General features: G+C 37.7%; 1 protein-coding gene and 1 long non-coding RNA gene across 5 annotated transcripts in view; one reads left to right on the top strand and one right to left on the bottom strand.

Annotated features, from left to right (window-relative positions):
• Positions 1-15,224, bottom strand: part of SUCO (SUN domain containing ossification factor) — a 91,094-nt gene that overhangs the window by 5,270 nt on the left and 70,600 nt on the right. For all 4 annotated transcript variants that reach the window (XM_003357538.5, XM_084977614.1, XM_084977616.1 and 1 more), the window contains 2 exons: positions 14,692-14,846; positions 14,142-14,233 (listed from right to left, as the gene is read on the bottom strand). In XM_003357538.5, coding sequence (XP_003357586.4) covers positions 14,142-14,233; positions 14,692-14,846 — 247 coding nt within the window. The remainder of the gene's footprint in view (positions 1-14,141; positions 14,234-14,691; positions 14,847-15,224) is intronic.
• Positions 1-15,224, top strand: part of LOC110255510 (uncharacterized) — a 41,624-nt gene that overhangs the window by 25,119 nt on the left and 1,281 nt on the right. The gene's annotated exons all lie outside the window — the stretch shown is intronic.

Genomic DNA, 15,224 nt, shown 5'->3' with positions numbered 1-15,224 from the left:
GCAAAAATACTACATCCAGGCATATCATACACTAAGTTCAAAAAATCAAAGATACAAGCTAAAAACTAAGGAATTGTTGCTAATAGACCTGCTTGGCAAGAAATGTTTAAAGTTCTTTAGAAAGGAGAAAAATAATATAGATCAGAAACTCAGATACACATGAAGAGCATCAGAGAAGGAATGAGTGAAGGTGAGATTAAAGCTTTCACTTTGCTTATTTTTAAATCCATCTAACAAATTGTTCAAAACAATAATAGCAACAATGTATCTGAGTGTGCTTATGTAAAAGTAAAAAAATGACAACAATGATATAAGGAATGGAAGGGAGGAATTAGGATTATCTCTCCCCCCCACTCCCCCATTTTGGATGCTCCTGCAGCATATGGTCCTGGGCCAGGCTGCTGAAGTGACACCACCAGATACTTAACCCACTGAGTCACAAAGGAACTCCAAAATCCACTTTAAATATAAAGATATATACAGATGAAAGGTATAGGGATGAAAAAACATATACAAAGCAAAGAAAGCAAAAATGGCACATTAATTTCAGACAAAGTAGATTTCAGAAGAAGGAAAGAGTGATACTTTACAATGATAAAGGGGCCAATTCTCCAAGAAGACATAACAATCTTTAACGTGTGTGTATGTCTCACAATAGTGCCAAAACACATCAGGCAAAAACTGGTAGAACTAGAAGAAACATGAATCTACTATTATAGCTGGAGACTTTAATATTCTATCAAAAAGTGGACAGATACAGCAAGCAGAGAATCTAACTACATGGCAAACTTCAAAAGCACAAAAACCCATTGCATTTCTATATACCAGCCATAAACACAAACATTGCCATTTTCAACAGTCTCAAAAAACATTCTAGAAATAAAACTCCCCAAAGTTTGACCTTCTGGAATAAACAGAGATGCTATCTTCTTCCCAAACTGATATGTAGATTCAGTGTAATCGCAACCCAAAGACTAATAATTTTTTGATGAAACATTTAATAAATGATTCTAAATATTTACAGAGACAATAATGGCCAATAAACCTGAAACAACTCAACTTCACACAAAATTTTATAATGGAAGCCCTACCTGACATCACCATATACAAAAAATCAGTTCCAGACAGATTAAAACCCAAAAAATAAAAGCCAAAACAAACATTTAAAGCGAATATCATCCATAAACCTGGAGTAAAAAAATTCTGTTTTGGAGTACCCATCGTGGCTCAGTGGAAATGAATCTGACTAGTATCCATGAGGATGCAGGTTTGATCCCTGGCCTTGCTCAGTGGGTTAAGGAGCTGGTGTTGCCATGAGCTGTGGTGTAGGTCACAGACACAGCTTGGATCCTGCATTGCTGTGGCTGGCAGCTATAGCTCCAATTTGACCCCTAGCCTGGGAATCTCCGTATGTCACAAGGGTGGCCCAAAAAAAAAAAAAAAAAAAAAAAAGTTCAGTTTAAACAAGAGAAAAAGCACTAACCATAACAAGGAAAAATTTTAATATGATTACATTAAAATTAAAAGCTTCTTTTACTGAAAAGATTCCATATAAAAGAAAACAGATTAAGTCTTAAAAGTAAAGTAAGATCTCTACAACAAATTTAACCAACAATTAGGATCTAAACCTTTATAAGTGAGTATGAAAATGAATGAATGAATAGGCAAAAAATTTAATGTCTGGGAAAGTCAAATGACTAAAAGGCATACGTGAACAGGCTCAATGTCATTAGCAGTCAGGTAAATGCCAATTATAACTGCAATGAGGTTAACAGTTTAAAACTGGACAATTCTATACTTTTGTTGGCAAAAATGTAGAGTAATGGGAATTCTCATCGTACTGGTGGAAGGATAAACTGACCACTTTGGAAAAGTCTACCATTATCTTGTAATTTTCAAAAAAACATAGCCTACAACCCAGTAATTTTTCATCTAGGTTATATTCCCAGAGAAACTCATGCAACCATGTGCTGGTAAACAAAGGGAATGTTTACAGCAGCATTATTTGTAATAGCCCCAAACTGTAAGCAACACAGCAGAATAGATAACTACACTGTGATTTAATTAGTTACTGAAATACTATATAATACTGAATATGCAAGTATATGAATTTACAAATAGAATGCTGAAGGAAAGAAGAAAAAAAGAGTATATATGGTATGATTCTACCTATCAAGAGCTCAAAACCAGGCCAAAATCAAATTAGATTGTTGAGGAATCTAAATAGGTAAAACTATTAAGAAAATTAAGAATACGATTATTTCGAAAGTCAAGGTAGTTACCTTTAACAAGGAGCATTTCTGAAAGTACAGGCCTTGTTCTATTTTTTGATCTGGGTATTATACAGGCATTCACCTTATAATTACACCACATGTTGTAAATTTCAATTTTATGTACTTTTTTGTACTTCCATTCCACAATAAAAATGTGGTATAAAGAAAATCAAAAGCATTTTGGTCCACCTGGCTGGTCAACAAATCAAAGTACAAACTGCAAAACATCAATGAAATTAAAGAAGGTACAAAGAAAAGGAAAGACATCTCACGTTCATGACTGGAAGATTTAATTGTCAAGATGTTCATACCACCAAAACAATCTACAGATTAAACAATGACCCCTTCAAAATCCCAACAGTATTTTTTGCTGAAATGTATCCTAAAATTTATATCAAATCCCAAGTGACCTAAAATAGGCAAAATAATTTTGAAAAAGAAAAATAAAGTTAGAAGAGTCACACTGACTGATTTCAAAACAATATACAAAGCTACAAGTAATCACAGTGTGGTTCTGATAGAAAGGCCTACATACAGACCAATGCAAAAAAAAATCCAAAAAATAAAAAAAATCCAGAAATAAGCCCTCACACATATTGTCAAATAATTTTCAACTAGGCTGCCAAGACCACTCAATGGGCAGAGAACAGGCCCTTCAACAAACAGTGCTGGGAAACCTGGATATCCACATACAGAAGAATGAAGCTGAACCCTTATCTTACACCATACATAGAAGTTTCAAAATGGATTAAGGACTTAAACATAATACCTAAAACTGTAAAATTTCTAGAAGAAAACATAGGGGAAAAAACTTCATGACAAGTGCCTTGGCAATGACTTCTTAGATACGATTTTTTTTTTAAGTACAAGAAACAAAAGCAAAAACAGAAAAACGGGACTAATCAAACTTTAAAAAAAAAAAACCTTCTGTCCATCAAAGGATACAATCAACAGAGTGAAAATCCAACCTATAAATCATATCTGATAAGGGATTAATATCCAGACTATGTATGTAGAACTCTTTCAATTAATAATAAAAAACTAATGTGATTAAAAAATGAGCAGAGGACTTGAATAGACATTTCTTCAAAGATGATTTACAAATGGCCAACAAGCACATGAAAAGATGCTCAACATCACTAATCATCAGAGAAATGTAAATCAAAAGCAAAATGAGCTATCTCACACCCATTGGGATGGCTACTATCAAAATAGAAAACATGTATTGTGAGGATGTAGAGAAATCTGGGACCATTGTTCACTGTTGGTAGGACTGTAAAATAGTACAACCACTAGGGAAAACACTATAAAGGTTCCTCAAAAAACACATTATTACCATATGATCAAGCAATCCCACTTGAGTATATAGTTGACCCTGGAACTGCAAACAGCAAATATTACAGTACTACACTATATGTAGCTGGCTCAATCTGTTGATTCAGAACCTTGGATGTCAAGGAATCATGGATATGGCGGGACAACTATAAATTATATGTGAATTTTCAACTGCACAGAGTCAGTGTACCTAACTCCAACACTGTTCAAGGGTCAAGTATACACCCACAAGATTTGAAAGCAAGGTCTTTAAGAGACATTTGAAATGAGGGAGGGCGGAGCAAGATGGCGGAGGAGTGAGAGGTCACACTGACCTCCCACAAACACATCAAAAAAACACACGTGAAACTACTCAAACAGAACGTCAACTGAATGCTGGCAGAAGAACTTAAACCTCCAAAAAGGGAGAGAAACCCTTGACATAAATGGGTAGAACAAAAGAAAAAAAAAGGAAAGTAATCAGCACAGGACTAGCATTCCTGAAAGGGAGCTATGAAGGAGAAAAGGAACCCACATTCTGGGAAGCCACATAACTGACAGATCAGCCGAGTTGGAGGGACCTCAAAGTCGCCAAGAAAAGCACAGCAGTTGGACTGAGAACAGCAAAGCAGAGTGAGAACCACACAGAGCATCTGCACCACCGCCCCAGACACTACAGCCTGAGATGCTCGGGTGGGGGCTGGGCACTGAGACTTAGGTTCCAGAGGTCAGTCCTGGGGAGAGGACTGGGGCTGGCAGTGTGGAGAGAGCCTAAGGGGCTAAGGAACAGTGCACTACAGGTAGGGGAATGGTATGCCAAGGGCGGGGAGGGGAAGCCACAGCAGAGGGAACCCAGGAGAAGGTCTAGACCTGCAGGAGAGGCAAGGTGCCACTGTTGGGGAGGGCAAGAGGAGGAGGGGTAGGCCACCATAGGAAACTCCCTGCACCAGAGCATGTGCATGCCCACGGGCTCTCAGAGGGCAGGGTTGCTCTGGCACAAGCTATGGGCAGCGAGAAGCCTCTTGCTCATTTAGGGGAGACCGGGCGCTTCCTGTGCAGGCTACCGGAGGCCAGGCACCTCTTCGTGGGCTAAGGGCATCATTAAGTGCGACGTGGTGCCTTTTGTGATCTACAGGTGGCAGGGACAGACTGCAGTGGTTGTCTCAGAGGCCAGAGGGAGGCATGGCTTGCCACCACTGGGGGCCTGTGAGTGGGCTCCACCTGCTACCCCAGTCACCTCAGGGGTTGGCTAAAAAGAAAAAAAGAGGGCACTGCAACCAAGCACCGTACACTGCTCTCACTTCCCTGGGAACACACCCGCCCTGCAGCTGCCACTGCCAAATGCTCTGGGTGGTGCCCAGACCACTTGGTCACTGTCCTATCCCAAGACCCTACAACTAGGAGCAGCTGGTACAGTAGCTTTTGCATGGACTAAGTGGCACAGAGTGCTTCGTGCGTGGTCTGCAGGTGGTGGGGGTAAACCGCCAGTTATCTCTGACTCCAGAGGTGGGTGTGGCCAACCGCCATCAGTGATAGCTGAACAACAATCACTTGCAGTCACAACTACCTCAGACGGCACCACAGAAAAGGACACTGCGACAGAACACCACCTGTTGTTGCTTCTGCTCCCGTGGGAACAAACCCGCCCTGATTCTGCCACTGCCTAACACTCAGGGCAGTGTCCAGATGCTTGACCACAGTCCCTTTCCAGGAACCTACAACTAGGAGCAGCTTGTGCAGCACCGTCTGTGGGGGCTAAGCAGAACGAGGTGCTTCTTGCATGGTCTATAGGAGGCAGGGGCAAATCACCACAGTTATCGCTGGCTCCAGAGGTGGGAGTGGCTTGCACCACTAGGGGTCTGTGAACAGACACCACTTGCAGCCCCACTCACCTCAAGGGCACCACAGAGGAGGGCATTGTGACCAAACACCACATGTTGGTGCTCTAGCACCCCTGGGAACACACCTATCCTGCTGCTGCCACTGTCAAATGCTACAGGCAATACCCGCACACCTGATCTCCTGTGCAACACCTCCTATGTGGGCTGAGATGGGTTGTTTCATGCAAGGTCTACAGATGGCGGGGTCAAAACACCACAGTTAAGACTGACCCCAGAGGCGGTGTGGCCCGCTACTACTAGGGGACCCTGAACAGGTACCACCTGCAGTTCCAATCACCTAAGAGGAGGGCACTGCAAATGAACACAAGCTCTTGTTGCTCTCGCTCCCCTGGGAACTCACGCACCCTGCTGCTGCTACTGCCAAATGCTCTGGTCACCTTGTAGATCTGCCTAGAGCTCATTACCACTTCCCAGAGCCCACTAACTAGAAATAGCCTGTGCCACCTTTCTGCAGGTCCTTGCTGCTGCTGTTAAGAGCCCAATGACCAGCACTGACTGCTGGCCCTACCCATTGCCTTCTCCCTGAAAACACAGTGAGCATCCTGGGGATAACACACCAATGAAAGAGACAGCAAATATTCAAACTCCCACACCAAAAATAAATAGGAACCCCCCCAAAATACATAGGGGTACACTTGCATAGAAGTAGCCTTACAAGACCACAGTTTGGCTTCCCCAAACTCACAGAAAAACAAAAACACAAGCAAGATGACGAAGCACAGAAACCATTCCCAGTTAAAGGAACAGAATTCACATGAAGCAGCAAACAATGAAACTGACCTCTGCAGTCTGACAGACATTGAGTTCAAAAGAGAGACAGTGAAAATAAGGAATTACAAGAGGATATGAACAGTAATGCAGATTCCTTTAGAGAGGAACTAGAAAAATACCAAGGAGGCAAGAAAAACTAGAAAACTCACTTTCAGAGATGCAAACTGAACTAAGCGCAATAAAGAGCAGAATGAATAATGCAGAGGAACGAATTAGTAATGCGGAAGATAAAATAAGGGGAATCACCCAATCAGGACAGCAGACAGAAAACCAAATGAAAAAACATGAAAGCAATATAAGAGATCTATGGGATAATATAAAGTGGGCCAATCTACACATAATAGGAATTCCAGAAGGAGAAGAAAAAGAAAAGGGGATGGAAAATATATTTGAAGAAATTATGGCTGAAAACTTTCCAAATCTAAAGAAAACAGATATCAAGATACAGGAAGCACAGAGGGCTCCAAACAAGTTGAACCCAAACAGGCTCACACCAAGAAATTTTATAATAAAAATGGTAAAAGTTAAAGAGAGGATTCTAAAGGCAGCAAGAGGAAAGCAAAGCATTAATTATAAGGGAACCCCCCCAATAAGGTTATCAGCTGATTTCTCTACAAAAACACTACAGGCCAGAAGGGAGTGGCAAGATACATTTAAAGTGCTGAAAGGAAAAAAATCTGCAACATAGAATACTCTATCCAGCAAGAATATCATTTAAAATAGAAGGGAAAATAAAGAATTTCTCCAGCAAACAAAAGCTAAAAGAGTACAGCAATACGAAACCCATTCGAAAAGAAATACTGAAAGGGCTTCTCTAAATTAAAAAAAAAAAAAGTAAGAAGAATTAGGATGGAGGAAACCGCAATTGGAAATCAATCACTTAAATAAGCTAGCATACAGATCTTGACATGAAGATGTTAAAAAAAAAAAAAAGACATCAAAATCACACAATGTGGGAAAGAAAACTAAGAAAACATAGATTATGTTTTTATTTTAATAATGTGTTTGAACCTATATGACTATCAGGCTAAAGGAAGCAGATATAGGAAGGGATTAACATACTTAAAAAAAAGGGCAACCACAAATCAAAACCAAACATTACATTCACAAAAACTGAAAAGTACTCAAGCATAAAACAAATGGAAACCATCCAACCAAAAAAAAAAAAAGAGAATCAACTGGAACACAAGGTTTAAAATGGCAATAAATAAACATCTATCAATAATCGCCTTAAATGTCAATGGACTGAATGCTCCAATCAAAAGACACAGTGGCAGATTGTATAAAAAGCAAACACCTTCAATCTGCTGTCTATAAGAAACTCACCTTAGGGCAAAGGACACATATAGATTGAAAGTGAGGGGATGGGAAAAGATATTTCATGCCAATGGACAAGACAGGAAAGCAGGAATTGCAATACTCATATCAGACGAAACAGACTTTAAAACGAAGGCCATAAAGAAGGACACTACTTAATGGTTAAAGGATCCATTCAAGAAGAGGATATTACTATCATCAACATATATGCCCCAAGGAGCACCCAGATACATACAACAAATACTAACAGACATAAAAGGAGAAATTAATGGGAATCCAATCATAGTAGGAGACTTTAACACCCCACGCAGATCAGTAGACAGATCCGCTAGATAGAAAATCAAGAAGGCAATAGAGATCCTAAAGGACACAATAGAAAAGTTAGACTTAATGGACATTTTCAGGACATTACACCCCCAAAAAATCAGAATATACATTCTTCTCAAGTGCACATGGAACATTCTCAAGAATTGATCACATACTGGAACACAAAGCTAAGCCCAGCAAATTTAAGAGCACGGAAATTATTTCAAGGCTCTTCTCTGACCCCAATGGCATGACACTAGAAATCAACCACAGGAAAAGAAATTAGAAAACACTGACTACATGGAGACTAAACAACATGTTACTAAAAAACCAATGGGTCAATGAGGAAATCAAGAAGGAAATTAAAAAATACCTTGAGACAAAATGATAATTAAGATACAACCACTCAAAATTTATGGGATGCCATAAAAGCAATGCTCAAAGGGAAATTCATAGCAATACAGGCCCTCCTCAAAAAAGAAAAATCTCAAATTGACAACCTACCACCTAAATGAATTAGAAAAAGAACAAACAAAAAATAAAATCAGTAGAAGGAAGGAAATCATAAGGGTCAGAGAGTAAATCGATAGAGATTCAAAAAACAATAGAAAAAAAAAATCAGTAAAACCAAGAGCTGTTTCTTTGAAAAGGTAAACAAAATTGAAAACCTCTGGCTAGACTCACCAAGAAGAGGAGAGAAAAAAACCAAAATAAACAAAATAAGAAATGAGAAAGGAGAAGTCACAATGGATACTACAGAAATACAAAAAACCATGAGAGTATACTATGAACAACTGTAAGCTAATAAATTTGATAACCTAGAAGAAATGGACAACTTTCTAGAGACATACAGCTTGCCAATACTGAATTAAGAATAGATCAACTGAAGAGACCAATCACTAGAAATGAAATTGAGTATGTCATAAAAACACTCCCTACAAATAAAAGTCCAGGGCCAGATGACTTCACAGGTGAATTCTACCAAACATACAAAGAGGAACTTATACCCATCCTCCTTAAAATTTTTCAAAAAGTTGAAGAAGAAGGAACACTCCCAAAGGCATTCTATGATGCCACCATCACCCTAATTCCAAAACCAAAAATACCACCAAAAAAGAGAACTATAGGCAAATATCTTTGATGAATACAGATGCAAAAATTGTCAACAAAATTTTAGCCATCTGAATCAACAACATATAAAAAAGATTATACACCATGAACAGGTGGGATTCATCCCAGGTTCACAAGGATGGTTCAACACAGGTAAATCAATCAACAGCATACATTAGCAAAAGAGAAGTCAAAAATCACATGATCATCTCAATAGATGAAGAAAAAACATTTCACAAAGTCCAACATCCATTCATGATCAAAACTCTTACCAAAGTGGGTACAGAGGGAACATACCTTAATATAATCAAAGCCATTTATGACAAACCCACTGCAAATATAATATTCAATGGAGGAAGCCTTCCCACTAAAATCTGGAACAAGACAAGGATGCCCACTCTCACCACTGTTATTCAACATAGTATAGGAAGTCCTAGCCACAGCCATCAGACAAACAAAGAAATAAAATGCATCCAAATAGGAAGAGAAGAGGTAAAACTGTCACTGTATGCAGATGACATGATACTATATATAGAAAACCCCAAGGACTCAACCCAAAAACTACCTGAACGGATCAAGAAATTCAGCAAAGTAGCAGGATATAAGATTAACATTCAGAAATCAGTCACATTTCTGAATACTAACAATGAAATATTGGAAATGGAATACAAAAATACAACACCTTTTAAAATTGCACCCCAAAAAATCAAATACCCAAGAATATACCTGACCAAGGAGATAAAATACTTATATGCTGAGAACTATAAAACATTAATCAAGGAAATTAAAGAAGATGTAAAGAAATGGAAAGATATTCCATGCTCCTGGGCTGGAAAAATTAATGCTATAAAAATGGCCATACTACCCAAAGCCACCTACAGATTCAATGCAATCCCTATCAAATTACCCATGACATTTTTTCACAGAACTAGAACAAACAATCCAAAAATGTGTATGGAACCACAAAAGACCCAGAATTGCCAAAGCAATCCTGAGGAACAAAAACCAAGCAAGAGGCATAACTCTCCCAGATTTCAGGCAACATTCCAAAGCCACAGTCATCAAGAGAATGTGGTACTGGTACCAAAACAGACAGACAGACCAATGGAACATAACAGAGAACCCAGAAATAAACCCAGACAGACACCTATGGTCAATTAATCTTTGACAAGGGAGGCAAGAACATAAAATGGGAAAAAGACAGTCTTTTCAGCAAGTAGTGTTGGGAAACCTGGACTGCTGCATGCAAATCAATGAAACTAGAACACACTCTCACACCATGCATGAAAATAAACTCAAAATGGCTGAAAGACTTTAATATAAGACAAGACACCATCAAACTCCTAGAAGAGAACATAGGCAAAACATTCTCTGACATCAACCTTATGAATATTTTCTCAGGTCAGTCTCCCAAAGCAACAGAAATAAAAGCAAAAATAAACCAGTGGGACCTAATCAAACTGACATGCTTTTGCACAACAAAGGAAACCAAAAAGAAAACAAAAAGACAACTTACAGAATGGGAGAAAAATAGTTTCAAATGATGCATCTGACAAGGGCTTAATCTCTAAAATATACAAACAACTTATACAACTCAACAGCAAAAAAGCCAACAACCCAATGGAAAAAGGGGCAAAAGACCTGAATAGACATCTCTCCAAGGAAGATATACAGATGGCCAACAAGCACATGAAAAAATGCTCAACATCACTGATTATTAGAGAAATCAAAATCAAAATTTCCACAGGATACCACCTCACACCAGTCAGAATGGTCATCATTAATAAGTCCACAAATAACAAATGCTGGAGGGGGTGTGGAGAATAGGGAACCCTCCCGCACTGTTGGAGGGAATGTAAGCTGGTATAACCACTATGGAGAACAGTATGGAGGTATCTTAGAAAACTATACATATAGAACTACCATATGACCCAGCAATCCCACTTTTGGGCATATATCCGGACAAAACTTTCCTTGAAAAAGACACAGGTACCCGCCTATTCACTGCAGCTCTATTCACAATAGCCAAGACATGGAAACAATCCAAATGTCCATCAACAGATGATTGGATTAGGAAGATGTAGTATATATACACAGTGGAATACTACTCAGCCATAAAACAGAACAAAATCATGCCATTTACAGCAACATGGATGGAACCAGAGACTCTCATACTGAGTGAAGTTAAGTCAGAAAGAGAAAGACAAATACCATATGATATCAATTATATCTGGAATCTAATATATGGCACAAATGAACCTTTCTACAGAAAAGAAAATCATGGACTTGGAGAATAGACTTGCGGTTGTCAAGGGGGAGGGGGAGGGAGTGGCATGGATGGAGTACTGGGATTAATAGATGCAGACTATTCCCTTTGGAATGGATTAGCAATGAGATTCTGCTGTGTAGCACTTGGGAACTATGTCTGGTCACTTATTATGGAGCATAATAATGTGAGAAAAAATAATGTATACATGTATGTGTAACTAGATCACCATTCTATACAGTAGAAAAGTGACAGAACACTGTAAACTAGCTATAATGGAAAAAATTATATAATTATACACATTAAAAAAAGAGATATTTGCCCACCGAGGTTCAAAGCAGCCATTATTTCACAACAGCCAGGAAGCAGACGCAAACCAAATGCACATCAACAGATGAATAAACAAAACATGATATATATCTGTAAAATGAAATATTATTCAGTCAAAAAAAAGAAAGTCCTGTTACAGGCTACAACATGGATGAAACATGAAGACTTTTTTTTTTGTTAAGGCTGCACCGATGGCATATGCAAGTTCCGAGGCTAGGGGTTAAACTGGAGCTACGGCCGTGGCCTATGCCACAGCCACAGCAATGCAGGATCCGAGCAGTGTCTCTGACCTACACCACAGCTCAGGGCTACAATGGATCCTTAACCCACTAAGCGAGGCCAGGGATCGAACCCACATCCTCATGGATCCTAATCCGGTTTGTTAACCACTGAGCCACAAAGGGAACTCCAGAAGACATTATGCTAAGTGAAATAAACCAGTCACAGAAAGACATATAGTGTATGATTCTACTTACATGTTAACTAAAGTAGTAAAATTCATAGAAACAGAAAACATAATGATGGTTACCAGGGGCTGGGAAGAGGGGAACAAAGGGGATTTGTTGAATGGATAGAACATTTCGGATTTACAAAATATACAGAACAAAAAGTTCTGGAGATCTATTTCACATCAATGTGAATATACTTAACATTACTGAGCTAAGTAGATAAACTTAAATTTCAAGATGATAAATTGTGTTATCTATCTTTTATTAAAATAAAATAAGACATAGACCTGTCTCATAGAGCTTAGAATTAAAAATAAAGCAAGTACAGGATGGCTAAAATCAAAGCAGACTATAATAAATGTCTTAAGAAGAGATTTAATTCAAACGGAAGAAATAAATGAAGTAACAAATAGCAGAATCAGAATTAAAGCCAGTTTCCTACCTACTGTATTCAACCTTTTAATTGTAAAAGATGAACCAAGATGACATAGCTGTTTAAAACAGAAATAATTCTATTATCAGTTATAAAAGGCTATTCTATTTGGCCTTTAAGAGCTACATCAAGAGAAGAGAAATAGCAAAATAGTCAACGAATTTAAAATAAGATTAGAAATGCTGAGAGAAATATCTCAATATATTTCCTATTCACACAAATATAGGTCAAATAAGTAATACATATACACCCACCAGAATGGCTAAAAGACCAACAATACTAAACGTTAGTAGGAATGTGGAATAAATGGAACTTTCAAACATAGCTGATGGGAGGGTAAATTCATATAACACTCTAGAAAACTGTGTGACAATATTTACTAAAGCAGAATATACACAATCTTATGATCTAGTAATCTCATTTCTGGCATATATCCAACAGATGTGCATACATGTATGTTTGCTAAAAGATATGTAATAGCCTCAAACATAAAATAATCCAATGTAAATGAATAATTTAGAATATCTGTATAATGCAGTACTACACAGGAATGAGGCTGAACAAACTACAACTACAGTCAGTGACATGGAGAATGAATCTCATAATCTCAAAATATGTAGTAGCTATACTGAGAGGAGATAAGCAGTGATGAAAAAGAGCATGGTGCTGGATAACATTCTGCTCCTTAATCTGGGTGTTGGTCACACATGTATGTTTGGTTTGTGAAAATTCATCAAGCCTTACCTTATGATAATTACACTTTCTTGAACAAATAATACTTCATTTAAAAAATTCAGTTATAAAAAGACTTATCAGCCAAAAGAATAAAAGAGAGAAAGAAAAAAAGCAGGGAGTAGGATGAAAATTTACTAGCGCTAAGTAAACCCACATGCAATGGATTAAGTCTGTAGTTTTGTGATAATAGTAAACCAGAGAAGCTCAGGAATGACTGCTTGAATGACTCACTAAAAACATGCTGCTCAGTTACTAAATCCCAAAGAAAGCAAATCTAATGATTACTAAGAAAGACTAACTGAAATATATAATTAATTTGGTTATTTTAATATTGCTATGAAGATAAGTCTTTCAATAAGCACTAATTACGATACTAATTATAAAAAGTACTGATATAGGAAAATGGCCACTCAGTACACATCCATTCATTTAAATGTAAGTATTCATTAAATATTAGACAATAAACTACTACTATAGACCCTGGGAGACCCTGGGCCATAAAAAAGAGATCCGATTTATTTTTCAGAAAGTGCCTCACAATCCTAAACTAGAGACAAAAGGGGTCCTACCTGTATAGGAAGAGGAGGCAGATAAGCACAGGATACTATGGAAGCACATTCAGGTTTTCCATATCTGCTGAACTTTCTCAAACACCCCTCTCTAAAAAGAAATACTTCTAAACAGGAGCATGTGCAAAGGCTACCAATAGCTAATTAACTAAGTACCCCCCACCCCACCCTCTGGACCTTTAGGAACAAAGATAGATTAAAAGTGTGGAAATGGTAAGGTAGCTTTGACACAGCACAAACACAAAGGCTAGTTATACCCACTATTCTGTTGCAGGTGGTCTCAAACAGAACATTGACGTTACACTTATGCTAGAAGGAAGCTAGATTAATGTTTCCATACACTTATTACATATCCACAAAAATCTACCTTCTTCGCCAGTTAACTGTAGAGACTTGGATCTGATGAGTGGAAATGAAGTTCTCCTTTTCAAATTCATATCATCATAGGACGAGAAACACCTAATAAGAAAAATCATCATTGGGCACAATGAGTAAAATAGATATAATTTACTCTGTAGTTGGGGCTATATGGTAGCTAGAGAACTGTACATGACACATAGGACTAATCTCTAAGGTAACACTCCAGTTATTGATAATACATGTAAAAAAATTAAGGATCATTCTCTAGGAGGTGCTATATTAAAATACCTATTCTCCTCCTCCCCTTTGAAGTCCACATTAAAGCATCTTTCACAACCGAAACATTTCATAAGCTTTTATGCACGTATTATTAGTGTTTTCTCTACTAGAGTCTATAAAACCTTCTAGGCACAGGACAATCTCTCTAGTTCCAATGAAGTTTTTAACATTTCGCTTTTAAGATAATTATATGAGGAAAGACATCATCTCAGTATCTCTTTATTTGCTCACATTTCTCAAAACCATAAAAAGAAAATGGTGAAATAATGATGACTTACCTTTTAGGGCTTGGATACTGATTACTTTTAGGAAGTTTTGAAATAAAATCTCCATCAAATTGAGAACTGTTTCGACAACGCTGCATACAAAGCATCAGTCCCAAGATAACACAGAGAACCAAAGATATAACAAGATAGCTCTGTCGATCTGAAACCTGAGATGAGAAGAGGGTTTAGGTTTATTAACAACAACAACAATTTTAAAATCATACTAGAAAAAAATACAATGGGAATTAAAGTTCAAAGGACAAATCACTGTAAGTATTTTTTCAATGTGCTTCAAAACCATAAATGTAAGGTATGCTCTTTGAAAATGTACTATGAAGGTAACGTTTTACTTTTTCTTTTCCTCCTAATTTTTAAAAAAATTTCTAACGAAGGTATGTACGCCTTTCACCTATATTCACCAATCATCAACATTTTGGCACATATATTTCATTTTTCCATTTGTACTATCTTCTCCTGGGAGGAAAAAAAACCATGTTCTTACTTAGTCTTTTCCATTTTACAAAACTAAACCACCAACTGCCCAG

Source organism: Sus scrofa, chromosome 9, assembly GCF_054392235.1.
Source record: "Sus scrofa isolate SSC_HxYL_T2T_F1_AM1 chromosome 9, Sscrofa_HxYL_maternal_Yorkshire_Landrace_v2.0, whole genome shotgun sequence".
Taxonomy (NCBI): domain Eukaryota; kingdom Metazoa; phylum Chordata; class Mammalia; order Artiodactyla; family Suidae; genus Sus; species Sus scrofa.
Note: the sequence above shows the minus strand (reverse complement) of the source record. Positions and strands in the feature narration are given on the sequence as shown.